This window comes from Anser anser, assembly GCF_964211835.1.
Source record: "Anser anser genome assembly, contig: HAP1_SCAFFOLD_97, whole genome shotgun sequence".
Lineage (NCBI taxonomy): Eukaryota > Metazoa > Chordata > Aves > Anseriformes > Anatidae > Anser > Anser anser.
The window spans coordinates 347,262-364,033 of record NW_028153930.1 but is presented as its reverse complement, the minus strand read 5'-3'; the positions used below and the strand labels follow the sequence as shown (position 1 = coordinate 364,033).

General features: G+C 42.2%; 2 protein-coding genes across 3 annotated transcripts; both read right to left on the bottom strand.

The window, feature by feature from the left end:
* Window positions 1-3,762: 3,762 nt before the first annotated feature.
* Window positions 3,763-8,204, bottom strand: LOC310891125 (tRNA selenocysteine 1-associated protein 1-like; the record flags this gene model as incomplete). Its single annotated transcript, XM_083853422.1, has 4 exons — window positions 7,670-8,204; window positions 5,290-5,485; window positions 4,718-4,763; window positions 3,763-3,899 (listed from the first exon to the last, which is right to left on the bottom strand). Exons 1-4 carry the CDS (start codon window positions 7,828-7,830, stop codon window positions 3,763-3,765), a joined length of 540 nt encoding a protein of 179 aa, XP_083709548.1. The 5' UTR covers window positions 7,831-8,204.
* Window positions 8,205-10,973: 2,769 nt separating this feature from the next.
* LOC310891112 (nuclear pore complex protein Nup153-like) lies at window positions 10,974-16,020 on the bottom strand. 2 transcript variants are annotated; one of them, XM_083853417.1, is made up of 5 exons: window positions 15,849-16,020; window positions 14,515-14,607; window positions 14,189-14,279; window positions 13,725-13,847; window positions 10,974-12,209 (listed from the first exon to the last, which is right to left on the bottom strand). In XM_083853417.1, the coding sequence occupies exons 1-5, from the start codon at window positions 15,975-15,977 to the stop codon at window positions 11,779-11,781; spliced, it is 867 nt and encodes a 288-aa protein (XP_083709543.1). In that variant the 5' UTR covers window positions 15,978-16,020; the 3' UTR covers window positions 10,974-11,778. The 2 variants fall into 2 exon arrangements, with proteins under 2 accessions (XP_083709543.1, XP_083709544.1); XM_083853418.1 differs by lacking the exon at window positions 14,515-14,607 and having other exon boundaries at window positions 11,597-12,209; window positions 14,189-14,276.
* Between the last annotated feature and the right edge of the window lie 752 nt (window positions 16,021-16,772).

Genomic DNA, 16,772 nt, shown 5'->3' with positions numbered 1-16,772 from the left:
ATAAATTCCTGCTTCGCTGAGCTCCTCGCCTGAGCCCAAGTTATTGGCTACGGAGTGTTTCTCACAATTTGGGGGCTCGTCCGGGAGCCAGTCGCCTACCGGGGAGCCCCACCGCCGCAGCAGCAGGAAGGCATGCCCCGCTGATTTCAGCGGTCCTGTGCATCGACGGCGGCGGTTCTGCGGAGAGCTGACAGAGGGCCCGAGACTGATGAAAGAGGCAGGATCCGTGAAGGAGTGGGGAAGGGAAGAAGGCAGGCACTCCGGCTTTGAGAATTGATCCGGTAACTCTGTGCACAGACCAAGGTAAGAAATAGGAAGTATTGCCTTGGGGGTCGGGTGAGACTCTGTGTGCCGTGTGATTGAGACGTACTTTTGTACGGAGCGAGTGTGGAGTCCTGATCCGCGGTTCCGCAGCTCCGCGAGGGGCGCGGCCGGAGACGGACGAAGCGTGAGATAAGGGAGAGAAAGGAAGAGTCTCGGGAAATGTGGTGTATGGTAAGCCCTTGCACGGGGAAGTGCTTGGCAATACACCAGGGAAATTTGGTGTGCGGTAGTCCTCGCACGGACGGGACGCCCGCCACTGCGATCGCGAATAAATTCCTGCTTCGCCGAGCTCCTCGCCTGAGCCCAAGTTATTGGCTACGGAGTGTTTCTCACACCCTCCCCCTCCCTCCCTCGCGCGCCCCCTCCCCTCACGGGAACGCGCGCCCCCCCCTCCCGCTGCCGCTCCCGTTCCTCGCCCCGCCCCGGTCCCGTCCCGGTCCCGCCGCCCTCCCGCTCCCGCCCTCAGGACCCGGCCGCCATAATGAACCCCGGCCCGGCCACCGTAAGCACGGGGCTAGGAGTCACCTCCAGAGCCTCCCCGCGCCGTGGCGCCGACCGCTGGTGTGCCGCAGCACCGCGCCGGGCGTGGGACGGCGCCCCGAGCCCACAGTGCTCGTCAGAAAAGCCCCGCACCGACAACCGATACCCCCGCACCGACAACCAACAGCCCCCACGCCGACAACCAACGCACAAGCAGTGTTTTAGGCCGGATTCGTGGCCCCGTTGGTCCGGGAAGCAGTCGTCACGCTAAATTCTACCCCACGGCAGGGGAACGATGGGCATCGTGACAGATCGCCGCCCCAGAAAATAAACACATAAATAAAGAATAAAAACGATAACGGGACATGAATCGTGCCCTTAATAACAGACATTGGGCAGTGAAATCACCGACTTCTGCAACAATACGTGCTCAGGGAACTGACTAAAACCCCTCCTGCATCGGCCATGTAATAGCTAGGCAAACATCACATAATACTTCCCTCCCTCATGTACACCAAACCTATTAAGGCAACCATAGTAGCGTGATAACGTGATTTTTCTCCTCCAGATCAGCGTCAAAGGCAGCTACGCTAGGTTTGCTCATAAGTTCAAACGCTGCTTTATTTATTTATTTGAATTCCATTTTTCTTATTTAGAAGGATTTCCATAGGGTGACAGGCCTTTAATGACACTCACGACTCAGAAACATTTGCCGATGCAGTCAAACGGTGTCTATTAACGCGAGGCACTGAAGTTAATTGGTATTAAAAATGAGCCAAAACGAAAGGCAAGTATCTGCGTGTCCAGCAGAATGACAGCGATCATCACCATTTGATCAATCTTCCCCCCACTCTCTGTTGCAGCTAGGTACAACGAAAAGAGCTTATGAAATCATTACGGGACATTCTTGTAGAAAACTTCCTCAAGCTTGGAAGAAAAAAAAACATTTCAGCTAAGTAAAACAGAAAATAACTGGAAGAAGTGAAGTATGGCGGTGTTGGAAAAGTTGCTTCAAAGACTTGTTTAATTAAAAAGAAGGAAAAAAGCAAGTTCCTACTGCAATCCCATCTTTGTCAAACTGATGGCGGGCACCAGTACGATGTGTTCAGCTAACACAGGCTGGAAGTTGTAACTGCAGCTGTGAAGTTTACCCAGTAAAAAGACTCCGCAAAGCATTCTAGCAGTTCCGATGCAATCACTGCTTCCTGAATTTGTGACTCACGGTTAACACGGCAGTACAGGAAGAAGTCTGGCATTCACTGCGCTCTTACGGTAAAGAATCTGCACTGCGCACACCATCCCAAGCCAGGTATGCGCTCCTAACAGGAAAGGACGATAGGCTGATAAGTCTCAGCAGAGGGAAAAAGACATCAGAGAACTACTTTATAACAGCAGCACGCGGGCTGCAACCAACGTTCTCTTCCTCTCATCATTTTCATTTCTGTGGACTCCAAGAGAATACACTCCCAACATTTTTCAGCTCTGGAGAACAAACAGCCCAACCAATCTCATTCACTGAACTACAAAACTGGTATTTTCGCTATCTAGTCCGGAAAAGGAGGCGCACGTCTCTAATGTACAGTGTAGAGACCTTGTTAATAGGCAAAGTCTGCATAAAATAGGTGGCCACAGCCTGATTTTCTGACGTTCAGGGCCTTGGGTCACACACTACCACAGCATCAGACTTAATGAAGTCACCAATCTATGTGGGCCCCTCGTTACACAGGTCACATGTTATGGACCAACCTCTCAAAGGCCAAAAACCAGCACTGATACTGCCGGGCCAACACACATCTGTAGCATCCCATTTCTGGGTGACAACACAATGAATGTTTCCACAAAGTACTCGATGCAACCTAACTACTGTGTTTGGTGATGCAAAGCAAGCCGTGTCAAAGCAGCGTAGCACCCAGGCACATTCCTGGAAGATGTTTTGCTGCTCACGTTGAAGAAAATAGATAAAAAAATCCTGTGCAGTTTGCACTTCTGAGCTCAAGTACCACAGCTATGCACTACAATTGAAGTGGCATCAAACCTTGTAAGGTTTTGAAGCTTCAGCACTGCCATCCAAAGTCAAGGAGGCTGCATCTATTATCTTGAATTTGCCCCAGCTCAGTCCCCTGAAACAATTCCATAGACACGTACAAGCAACCCTTTTCCCACCCAGATTCTTTGCTTCATCTATTGCACCTCTACCTTGTGTCATATTCTTATTAATCTGCCCCTCAAAAGACTCCCTGGCTCACACAAAGAAGCAACCCAACAAATCCCTGTTCCCAGCCACGTTGCTTTCATGCTTTGGGAAGAGTTAACTGCAACAGCTCTAACTGTGATGCCACCTCACCCCCTCCACCTATGTGAGGTTCTTTGCCTTCTGTCTCCTCCTACGTCTACACCTGCACTAGAACCAGGAAGAATGTGCTTCCTACAATACTCCAAGAGCCTCTTCTGTTTCAGGATGTCATCATTTCAATTCAGGACTGAAAGTATTCCTAGCAAAAACCCAACAGCTAATAGCTAACAGAAGCAGTTGCTGGTGATCAGCTACAAGTAAGGGAAAGCTAGATTTCGCTTGTGTCCTAATGCCCATATAAAAATAAAGACAGATGAAATACCCTTACTACCTTGTTAAATTCCATAAGCCGGAAGAGAACGTGCTGCACACAGGTACAAGTAAAATCCCTTGCTGGCAGGTTTGCAGATACAAATTTTTTATTTACACAGGCAAGTCTTATCTTTAAGATAAGACCCCATTTACCTCTTTACATTTCTCGAATATTTACATGACTTCATGATGCTCCAAGAAGGGAGTGATGAACAAAAAGATTACAGAAACTGTCAAAAGCATAGCAAAAAAAACCCAACCTATCATTGTGCTTTAAAACTTATGAGCTAGAATAATGTAGAAGAAATGTAGTTTTAGCACTTTGGTCCTAACGGTCATGCTCTAGAAGACGCTTAAATAGCAGAGGGGATTTCAGAAGTGACCGTATCCAGAGGTTGCCAGTGACAATTCATGAGTGAATCGTAGAGTTCTTCGCTTGTCTCCGTGAATTGTCTGTTCATTTCATCAACATCCAAGTAGAGCTGTGGATCTGAAAATAAAAGCCTGGTAAGTCCAAGTATCAAATCTGAGGCATGCGCACAAAAAAACTTCACGTGAAATGGCTAATAAAATGTATTTTAAGCTAAGTGTAATAAGCTATTAGATCTACTAATTTTAGTGAGGTATTTAGTCCTCTAAAATTTTGAGCCTCACAACTCCAACTTTTGGGAATTTGTATATTAGAAGGCTGGGACTAGAATTGTCTTTCAAGATAAAGACAAAGACAAGGTTTAAGATAGTAAAGATAACGGTTAAGGATAATCAGCCATGAAACCCTCCCAAGAGTCATTTAATTCACTTCTACGGCAATACACGTTACATAGGATAGTTTCTAAACACTAACACAAAATGCCTCCACGTGAGGAACTTTGCAAACCTTCCAGGACACAAATATGTTTTGTACCGTATTTGTAAGTGCAAGCTGAATCCTCCTTTTGGAATCTGCAACATAAGCTTTTACCTCAGGGTGGAGAACAAAGCTTTTGCATATTACTGAGTTTCTAATATAAAATCTGTTTAGCGGAACCAATACAAAGAACAAAATTCTGTATTAGACCATTTTCAAATGGGAATGAAGGCACAGGTACAAGAAACCTGCTGCGAAGCATTGACAGTGTCCCGTTTTACTTGATGCGGTCAGTGTATGCTGTATCAGCTTTAAAACCCCAGCTGATTGCAGATCAACCCCACAGAGGTTTGACCTCAGCTGAATTTTCAAGATGTTCTTCATCCAGTAGAGGTTGGCTTGTATTGTTAAAAGGCACAAGGATGGCTAAACTCAAGTGACAATGATAGAACCCTTATTACCGTCAGTAATTAGGTCATCACCGATTGCAGTCATAACTGAAGATTCCTGAAAGACAGAAAAGGCTAAGTTTAGTCATAACTCATTTCAGAAAGCATCACAGATTCAAAGTGCTGCAGTCTCAACCCATTCCTTCTTCCTACAACTACAAGGATAGATGGCATTTTATCTACTTATTTTTAGAAGAAAGCCAATATTACAGTACAGGTTGGAAGGGACCTCCGGAGGTCACAACTAATACATTGACCACGATAAGACCACTTACAACAACTGTTTAATTTGCTTTAAGCAAAGCAAATCAGAAGAACAGGAACAGAAGAAGCGTACGCAATTATGCTGTCAAAACCATTCTTTGGTATGCGTGAACAAATAATGGTGTATAAATCACTAATTCTATGGATTTACTATTTAAGCACTTAAATACAAACACCTCTGAATGGAATCTGCTCTTTTAACTTCACACTAAGCAGAAAGCATGTTTTCAACTTCGGATTCTTTTTGCTGATTCACACAAATCTGTACAACATATTATCTGTGAAATATTTTCTTTACAGCAAGCGTGCACTATCTTTACCTCAAAAACAGCTGGAGCCATTAAAGAATCTCCTAAAGAGCAGTCTCCAACAGCTTGCATGCTGTCATAGGGAGCATAGGAGCTGTAGTTGTAGTCAGCGTAAGCATCGTAACTCCTCTGCGAGTAGTAGTTCTGGTAATCTTGGTAATAATCATTATAGTTGTATGACTGGTACCGCTGCAATTCTGCTTTCAGTCTGAAACATGAGGAGTTGCATACAGTCAGAGAACAAGAAACTGTAAACCCAGTTCTGAACTTAAACAATTTGTTAGCTTACATACTTCAAAGCTTAAAAGGAAGCTTTCCTAAACAGTCACCTAAGTGACAGCTTAAGTCACAGCTCAAAACCTCATTTCTATAGAAGCAAGCATCCTCACCTTTGCCAATACCAGAAGGAATTGTTCTCATGGATTAACTCCAGAGCCTTGACATGGTTACCTGTACACATCAAGTATTTTTAGCGTTGGCATAAGCAAGCTGCTGCTAAGTCTCTGTGCTTTGCTAAAGATTGATTTAAGACCAGAGACATTTATCAAGCACAGCTGCTTTAAAGATGCAGTCTTAACCCTTCTATCTTTTATTTGTTTAATTACTAGATCTTATTTCCAGAAAGAAGTGAATGGAGTCAGATTATCCATTTCAAAGAAGCATCTGACACTGCCTGTCAGTTTGCCATGTCTACCTCCACCTGCTCTGTTTTTTTGTTTGTTTAAAGTCCATTAAACATTCAACAGCTGCCAACTATACCACTCAGGTGAAGTCAGTCTTGCTTAACAACACAATCGCGATTCTCCAGCATGACGCCTTATTATTAGAGGGAGAATTACAAAATACGCTGGTTCTTAAGAAGAAAGGGCCAGCTGATTAGCTTTCACTACTTTCCCTTTCAAGATTTTCTCAGGGGCAGCTTCAGACTAATGACAAGAACCAAGACAAGTGCTATCTGTACTAAAACTGAGGTACACTGCATAAAGAACATTCAGATAACCCAGCTGCATATTCAAAAAAATCCGCTGTTTAGACTTGTCTTCACTGATTCTGTACAGGCAGACCTCCTGTGTTTGCAGTGTCCAGTTTCTCTGACTTGAATTGGGGATGCAGAGAAGTGAGTTCTATGCTTTTGGGGAAGAATACAAGCTGAAGGCATTCTGAAATAGCTTCCAAACTAAGCAAACATGAGGGACAAACTAATCCAATGGCTGGGTATTTCAATGCTAAGAGAGCACGGTACTCAGCCATTCAGAAACGTATTACTGATGTGTATTTTAATACCTACATTTGTTTCAATACTGCAAAGCTACACAAGTTCTAATAAAGAGGTAATCCATTGTCTTGTTACTGTAGTAAACAAACAGAAGATACATCACCTTAGGTCTTCTGCTTCCAACTGCACTCTTCCTACATACAGTTGTGTAGGGAAGGAAAATCTGAAAATACTGTTGACGTTCTTCTGGATAGCCGAAGCAAGAAAACATGTTTGTGGCTTATTCTTGTTTTCAAAATAAAACAATATTAATTTAATCAAAAAATTTTGGCAAAGAAGTTTGGACAGTGCTCTCTTGGAGAAGAGCATTTCCATTCTAAAGCAGAAGGAGGCAACATTTGCAGAATTATGCTAGGTAAACAGAAACAGAAGTGTCATTTTTTACTATTTAACAGAACACACAAGCTAACCTCATGAACATACTGAAATTGTTTATATGAAGTCCTGTTTTGTCAGTATCCTGGATCAAAGTTCATCAAATTTGGTATCAGTTCTTTAACCGTTCAGAGACCTGAATTGCCTTAAATAAGTGATAGAACTGAGCCGGTAGAGTAAGAAACCCTCTCAGGAAGTGCTAAGCTTTAAACTCCCCATTGCCCTAAGCTCATGAAAAGCAAAGAATAGCATTCTAAACCTGTTCTAGTAATAACGCCTTTGGCTTTCTCCCTGCGTTCCCATTTTTCCCCCCCACTTCTTTCCTGTCAACCCACTGTAAAACTAGTTATGTACTTCTCTCAAACTAGAGGGAAAGCTCTAAGAACAAGAACTCCCTAGCATATAAAACCACTTGTTGTCCCTTCTACCTTATGCAGGCCCAAACCTGAAAATATTTACCAATGCATTCAGCTTTGCTACTGTTGAGAAACAAGGCTGGTTACAATGGCAGCTAAGCCCAAGTTGCGCTGTCTGGCTAGACTTAACAGTTGGATTCCCCCAGCCATCCTGAAGCAGGTTGATGAATCCAGGGAGTCAAAACATAGGACTTCTGCATTTCTGGTTTTGTAGACTGCATCGTGTGTACAGCCACTACAGCAAGGGCCACAGACTTTCCAAAGGCAGAGCTACAAGAATCTGATTATTTAGAATAACTGTATCAATGCACAACTCCTTGGTTACCTTTTAGAAATTCCTATGCTCAGCCGGATTCCTTTTCCCCCCAGACCTGGTGCGTTCTGGCAGTCTTGCAGTGCCCTCATCTGATCACCTTGCTCACCAAATCTGACATAGGCATACCCTCTACTATTTTCAAAAGGGCGAAAACCAATTCTGGTATGCATAACAGTTACAAAGCTAACGAATTCAGTTTCTGTCTTCTACAAAAAACAGAAGATAGCAGCTACTATAGCTTCTATTACTTAAGCAACCTCTCTGGCATGTGCACGTGCACAGAAAAGGCTTTCACCAAATTAAAAAACTTGGGCCAGAAGCAAAAAGCTTATTCCTTGGTAGCATTAAGATGCAACTCACTGAGAGCCAGCAAAACAATACATTTTAAGTGCTCTCTGCGTAAGTAATCAGATTCCATATTTCTGCATATACAGCAGTTAATCAGTTAGCACTAACCCACTCCTTTTGGAGCCACAAACTTTATTGGTCACAAACACCAAGAGCTGGCTGTAATTATCTGAACCAGTATTAACCGGTACCTCTGAACTCTTCAAACAAAAATATCTTTCAGGTGCTCTTAGAAGAACAACATCAATTGCCTGCAACAATTTGATGGCTTTGCTAAACGGAGCACTGAAAAGCACAGTGGTACAGTTTCTTTTGTAGCCTGTTCAGAAATTATAGCCCCGTGCCTACAGCTTCAAATCAGGCCAAGCTTACCAGCCCAACTCTTACAGCTTAAGTTCACTGCACTCGAATGCCTTCAAGACGTGCTTTTAGGAGCCATGGAGAAGAACCCTCTGGTAAGACCACCATTATAAAGTACTGAGTGTTGTTTTACACTTAAAATAGAACTATCTGTTACAGTCATTCATCAGCTTTCCCTAGGCTGCTGCTCTCTCACTACTGAATGTGATCCTGCTCTCAGTTTCCCACTAACTTTTTCCCCCAGCGGTTATGGCCTCTTTTCATCTATGACACTTTTAAGGGACTACACCGTGTTGAAAAATGCTGGTTAACATTTCCTTTTACACAAGGTGCCTCATCGAATTTTCCTGACAAAACCAAACCCCAGAACCTTAACTAGAAGAGGAAGCACACAAACACACACGCCTCCCTGGCCACCATATCTCCCCAAAACATATCTGTTCAGTAACAGACCAACTGTAAGAATACTGCGATTAAAATCAGTATAGCTCTATACACTGCTTTTGTTCGGGATTACTAGCTAATGTCCTTCCCCTTACCCCTTCTGGAATTAATACTGAATTCTGTACTCCAAAACGCGGTTCTTAAGTCATACAAATGACATTTAACAATCAGAATTTTTCCACACAGTGATCCTCAATAAAAACTTCAATCCTCTACTGCAGTCTTTCAACAAATTAAAGGAATACAAAACTGGCTAATAACTGTTCAGTGATTTTTGGACCTTTGTAGCACTAGAGTAACAGCAGTACACTCTGCAGCATAGTTGCAAGTACGTGGGAATAAGATACTCTCTCTCATCTCTTTTTTTCTCTGAAAAGTGTGAGGCCTCTATTTCACCCTACTAAAGATTTTACCACCAACTGTACTGCTAGCATTGAGACACTACAACTTCTGTGCTTGTATGAGATGCAGGACAGGTTCCTTAAGGTGTCGCAATTTTTTGTCTAAACCTAGTGTTGAGATCAAAAAAGGGATTGCTACTAATTGCGTACGTATCAATAACCAGGACAGAAGACATGCTGCATATAGGAATTAAACTTTTTCTAAAGCTCTAGTACATGAACATATCAAATCCCGCAGATTTTTTCTAGTATGGTTTCAGAGGTCTTACTTGATGGACATAAGCGCACAAGTGAAGACAAAAGATATTCTGTTTACCTGAAGTACATGAAGGTTTGAACTACATTCTAGTCCTGATCTTTCCAGTCAAAACTGTTTAAAAAACAACCCACCAAACAGTAAAACAAACAAGAAAACCCCATGCTTCCTCTCTACATAAAACTTTTCACAATTGTGTTTTCTGTCCACCACCTGGCTTTAAAAAGTATACGAACTTCTTTGAAAGATCATGTTTTTAGTCTGAACTCCAAATGAACAACGTGTAGGGCATGTAAAGAACAAGCACGTCATTAATGAAAGCTTTTCTCTAAAAAGGATAAACTTATTCTTGGGGAAAAGTGTGGAAACAGATGTTATCTAGGCAATATTCCTACAGGAAAAACGAATAATTTTGCCACACCTCAAAGGAAAAAATAATTGTGCTTAACAGGTAAGAAAATAAAAAAAATCAGAGCAAACCAAAAAATAAATCACAGAATATGCATCCTCGTTTTAATCATTAAGGATTACCTTTGAGCTCTGCTTTGGTGCTTGGCTTTGCACTTTCACAGGCTACACACTTCGTGGCCTCTGCTTTGTTTTGAACCAAGCAGGTCTCCCAATCCCAGCTTCCTTCAGGCTTCTTGAATTTGTCTAAATCCAGAAATTCTCCAGAAGGAGCAGAAAATGCAGATGCACTGCTACTGGTCACAGGTGTTGGACCCTCTGTGAGACAAACAAGACAGTTAACCATCCTGTTTGAACATGAACTATAAAATGAGCATTAACTTTTAAATCTGATTTGTCAAATCCCACAGAAATGTTCAAAACTACTCCGCAACTCCCCCCCCCCGCCCCTGAAAAAAATAAAAGCCACCAAAAACCCACAAAGAAACAAACAAACAAACAAAAAAAAACAGAGTGGAACTCAAAGCTTCCAAACAACACACAACTCTGTTCAGCACACAAGCTTCTGCTGCTGTTGACCACAGTGTAACCTCCATAAAGAGGCCTGACAGGTGCCTTTTAAAAAAAAGGTGCCTTTTAAGAGAGAAGCAGAAGATAACGCTTCAAATTCAAAACCGGAAAGACAAGAATGGCTCTTCCCTTCCACAGCACACGCAGAAAACTTTTATCCTAGTATTACTTGCATCGCTCTTCCTCTTGACAAGTGCAACGTAACCGTGCAATTCACTGCACCATGGTCACAGTAAACCCCTCATTTCCAAAATTCCTCCTTGCAATGGCAAGAGCCTCAGACAAAGATGCCGACTGACCGCTCAGAGGTTGGAAGTCCAAGAGAATCAACTCTGTCTGAAATCCATTATCTTACCTCAGGAAATTTCAGTCTTACCGCACAGGATGAATACAAAAGCCCGGTCTAGTCCATCTTAATTTGTTTCTTCCACGATATATTTGCACAGGTGTTTTTCGATGTAATGGCATGTTAAATGACATTTAGAGTCAAAGTTAGAATTAGAATCGTATTTTAAAAACAATACAACCACGCTCAAAATCAATTACGGTCACACACAATGGGAAACAACCCAGTACTGCCCTGAAGAAGTTACCCAGCGGGTCACTCGCTTTCTTGAAGCCTACCACTGACCTTCATAGGCATCTCTCTGCTTTAGCTTAAGACTAGTTAAGACTACACTGTCTTGAAATCTGGCTTCACATCTCCCCTCAATTACATACAAACGGTGAGTAGAGGCATTTTGGACACATTCTGTAATGTTTTTTACTTATTTTTTGAAAGAGAAAAACGCAGTCATTTTTAACTCTTTCTATGGAGTTCTCATTTTCGCCAGTGAAAAATCACTATGTTGTTTTTAAATTAAGTCACCCACTTCAGCCATCTTCCCTCACCACCTGCAAAGCCGGGGGTATCTGCATTGATCCAGCTCCGTACTAATACATTTCACAATCAGTTCAATTTATGCGACAGGCTGGAACCTGGGCTGAGACCTCTGAAGTGCCTGTAAACCAATCCTGCAGACAGCCGCTAACCCATCAACCGTACCTGGGAATCGTGTTGCTTAAAATATTCCATATATGCAACGTACTTTTATTCTGTACAAGATTCACAGAGGCTAGGATGGAAACAACAGGAAAAAAAGGACCATACCTGGTTTCTCAGACTGACAGGCTACACATTTGTTATCTTCCGTCTTATTTGGTACAAGGCATATTCCACAGTCCCAAGAGCCTTTCGCCTTCTTAAATTTGTCTCCAAAGCCCAGAGTGGCTGTTGTGTCAGTGCTGCTCGAGGAGGATGTCACTGTCACCGAGCTGTCTGTGACCACTGGTCATGTCAGAGCAGGCATTACTCCCGTTCCAGGTTTTGGTGTCTCACATGCTATACATTTTGTAGCTTCCGGTTTGTTTTGGACAAGACATGTATCACAATCCCACGTTCCAGGTACTGTTTTGAATTTGTCTCCAAAGCCCAGCATCCCTGCTGGGGGCGCTGCTGGCTTTGAGGTGTCGCATTGACTTGAACTTACTGTCTGTTTCATACTCTCAACTGTTGAGGCTTTAGTAGCTTGACAAGTTACACATTTGTCCTTTATGTCTTTGTTTTGCAGATAAGGGTCACATGTATCAGATTGCCAGTACGATGCTTGTTTAGAAGTCTCTTTACCTGCAGAAAAAGTTGTTATTGCAGGCCTAGTATAAACCACTGTGCTTGTTGTAGGTTGTGCAGACGTAGAAGAGCGTGTTTTCAACAATCCAAAGTCTAGGAAGCAAGAAAAAAAAGTCTTCCTGTTAGCGCAGCACCTCACTACATGTAACTAAGTGACTTTACTAGAGGGCAAAAATTTCAACCCAGGTGCCAATGGTTACAACTAGACATTCAGACCGAGCGCAACAGGAAGTCCCCAGAAATCTTATCTAAACGGATGAAATTTCATCTGCTGCACTGGGTCACAACAGAACATTTCGTTAAAGCTTCATTTAACTCTTTGTTTCCAAGCAAGCTTTAAATCAACATTTTCACTGGTCGATACAAGTACAAACAGACAGTAGCTGACTGAAATCTGACAGTCCAACGTGGAATGGAAATAATGCAATTTGATTAAGACGCGATGCCCAATCGAATCAGATTTCTAAAGCTCCTCCTTCCGTAGCAGATGACTCAAATCTACTCCAGTAACTGTACAGAAGTTTGTACTCGGAGCAGCAATCCATACGGTATTTTCCCACAGATGCTGAATATTAATTAAATAATAAAAACTCAAGACAATTGAACAACTGTCTAATTTTCTATAATTAGGACAACTCCTTATTTAAAAGGTGGCAATTTTAACAGAAAAGACAAGCTACTAATACAGAAAGACTAAAGGAAATGCATCTTAAACAGCAGCTCAAGTTGCTTGTAAATCTACCTTGAACATAGTTGTTTTGTGGTTTGTTTGTTGGGTTTTTTTTAGTCAAAAATGAAGTCTTTGAACAATGTGGATTTAGATTCTGCTTCTTTTAAACCGATAAAGAAAGTGAATGTCACTTCACTCAGAGGTCTTTCCTTAAACAAAATGCACAATGTATTTTCTCTCACTTAGCTCTTTCCAACAGAGAAATGTGCTGCCTTCTTAACAAGTATGTAAGTTAGAAGAAGACTTTTGGGAAAAGATCAAATTCAATAAAGCCCTTTTTCTTAAAAGATATCTTTTCCACAGACACACTTTATGAAACTGTTGAAAACAATTGCAATTGCTTAAAAACAAAATTCAGAAAAGGGTTTTTAACGTAAAACACTCCACTTCTGTTTGCAGTTTAAATTTTAATCCACAGGAGCCATTGTAAGCTAAGGCCCAAAGATTCGCAGCTTTCGCCATGTATTTGGAACTGAAGCTCTTTCCTATTCTTTCTTCACCTGGGCTGAAGGTGGGACAGGAGTGTTGAGTTTTACAAACATTTCCTTTTCAATTCCACAAACTGTATTTACTTAAAATGAAACACCGATTATCTGGCTAATTCTCTTAGTACCTCATTTACAATTACATCCTAACACGTAAAGGAGATGCAACCCATCTGCTTTTCATCTTGCAGTTTTACTTCCAGCAACAAACACCACTTAGAATAGAAGGGGGCAGATGCACCCTAACAAACGCAGCGCTTAATGTAATGCTCTCCTACATTCATATTTATAGCAGATACTCTATTAACCATAAGTCGTGTGTTGGTTTTTTTTTAATAAAAAATGCTAGCGTATTTTTTGCAGCATCTTTTTAAAAGGAGTTCATTATCTCACCAGGATTTTTTAGAACGTCTAAGACGCTTCCTTCCTTTAATACGTGGGCAGTGGTGAAGGGACCACCAGCAAAATCTTTGACCTCCTCTTTCTGTGTGTTGATGTTGGTTGAGGTGGTGGTGTCTTTTGAAACAAAAGAAAACAAAAACAGCTTTCACAATGTGACCTAGTTAGAGCAGATTATACTCACTTTTGTTAGAAACAAGAATTTCCAGCTTTCATGCTTCTCACATAAGAATCTTCACAAATTCTACTTACTTTGCAATGCTTTATGATTACAAGCAAAACAAAAAGCAACAAAACAAAAAAAAAAATATAAAAGCAGATCTGTCACTGGAAAAATACTGCAGAAGTCCAACACTGCCTGGAATTGCTAGCATGCGCAGACAAGACAGATTGAAGATTTAATAAAGAAAAAAAGGAAAATCAGCACTTCAGATCTGAAGTGCTAAAGTTTCAGTTACCTAGGGTAAGAAAGGGCGTCACTGGAGTACCACTGGGTCCAGAAAGTTCTGCCGATTTTACAACGGGAACACTAAATGTAAACCCAATCTGCTATGAACAAGAGAGGTTTTTCAGATTCTCAAGCCACAGGAACTTCAATCGAATGCACACACAAAACCAAATCTGAAAGCTGCTCTTCACATTTGTAGCACGCATGCTGAATGACAAATTATAAGCCAGAAGCCTACATACTTTTCTCCATTAAGGCAGATTCTGCTTTAGTGTTCTGCAACAGCCTACTAAATGCCTAAGAAAAAAAGTCAAGCTCCTTTATTATTTTACTTACAGAAGACGTAGGTAGCACTTCTGCCTCAGTAGATTTCACAACTGGAGATGAAAACGCGAACTCAGGACTGCTAACAGTACCTGCTGGTTGTATCTGTATTTTCAAAAGAATTAAAGGTTTATATTTAAGAGCAACAACTACCTGAATTCACTACCCAACAGAAGTCCCGCAGTGACGTCGAAAAACCTGATGTTTGAGTTATTTTGCAGATGAAATTAATAATAAAACACAGGGAAGTTTCCAAGTGGGTATAGGACAATATCTTCAAAACCAAATTCCAGAAACTGAGAGGAAAAGCTGGAGATGCTACTTAGGTCTAAATGCATGGAAAAGCAAGCCAGGAAGCTGAAGAATGGCAAACTCAGCCCAATGATACTCCAAGAACTTCAGCAAACACCTCAACATGTTAAAGCAGCTGTCTACTTCAAACCGTACAAAAAATATTTCAAGTACTCTGGAACAGATTAATGTTTATTTTATTGCAATAATATGCCAATTATTGCACCCTAGGCTCATTCTATGTGAGGCTTATATGACCACGTTACCTCTAATTTAATAACTTAAATAAAGTTGTGGTTTAACCATTGCAGGCAACTAAGCACCACACAGCCACTCGCTCACTCCCTCCAAGTGTAACAGGGAAAAGAACCGGAAATAAAGAAGTAAAGTTGTTAAATTTGAGGTAGCATTAATGACTCATCGCATGTAATGGCTACCTGGAAAGACAAATGCCATAACCCTGTACATACTCCCCACTCCTTCCCCTTCTTTCCCCCAGCATTTATTGCTGAGCACGATGCTAAATGGTGTGGAATATCCCTTCGGTCCTCTGGGCTCCGCTGTCCTGGCTGAGTGCCCTCCCAGCCTCTTGTGCATCCCCGACCTCCTCGCTGGCAGGGCAGCGTGAGAAACAGAAAAGGACTTGTCACTGTGTGAGCACTGCTCAGCAACAGCTAAAACACCAGTGCCTTACCAACACTGTTTTGCTCACAAATCTGCAACACAGCATCATCTACTACGAAGAAAATTAACTCTACCCCTGCCAAAACCACTATAAATAACTTGGCATAAAGTCCACACCCCCCTTCCCCCGCAGACTTCCACAGCATTTGAAGCAGTTATACAATCACGTTAAATGGGAGTTGGCAGGCTCTAAGACTGAGAGAAGCAGAATCAAAACATTTATGCCTTTTTCCCCAAACTGGCATACAACCCCAATTCATTCAGCTGCGTAGAAACTAATATTTGTTAGTTTCATGAGCACCACAGAAAAAGTCAACTCGCAATAAAGCAGTATACTCATTGTAAACATTATTTATAGCATAAAGATTTACCTTGCCCGCCGCCGTCGCTGCTGCATCTGCCATGCCTGCCGCCTCCGTTGAATTTGCCACGCTTGTCGTTGCCGCTGTTGACTTTGCCTTGTCCTTTGTCATCAGCAGATATGGCATGCCCGCCGCCATTATTGGATATGTCAAGCCTGAGGGCACTGTTGAACACGTTATGCCCGACGTCGCTGTTGTATATATCATGTCCTCCACCTCCTCCTCTGATAGATCTGTCAAGTCCTCCACCTCTGATGGATCTGTCATGCCCTCCACCTCTGATGGATCTGTCATGCCCTCCACCTCTGATGGATTTGCCATGCCCGTCGCAGCTGCTGGAGTTGCCGTGCTCATTGCTGCTGTTGAAACAGCGCTCGGTGACGCTGAGACAGCGCTACTACCAACGAAACTAGAATTGAACTGAGGCAGCGATGCAGCACTGATGGGTAGGGGTATGTTCGGTAGCACTGGTTCCTCCACTTCCTAAAGTTGCAAATTTTAATTTTTCTTATACAAGACATACTACTTTCTCACCCCATCCCACCCAATTTATTAACAAAATTAAATAGAACAAAAATCCATACAAATTAAGAGAAAGCAAGTTTCCAGAAGAAATCCCGATCTCCCCACCTCTGTCTACCACGTCATTTTAATTTATGGCAGGCCTGCTTCCACATTATACTCTATTCAACAACTGTACAGCAAGAACACTGAAAGTTAACTCAAAACCTGTGCAGAACAGAGACGCACAGATCACATTTTTTTTCTTTCTTTTCTATACTTTAGTCATCAAAGCTCTAGAGAAGCATCATCCTTTCTAACTACCCTCGCATGGCTTCAATTAAGAGTACACTCTCAAGACAAGTGAGAAAGTGTTCCTCTTGCAAAATTAGGCAGGATAGCTGCCAAAGTTTCTAAAGTCACTACAGCAGG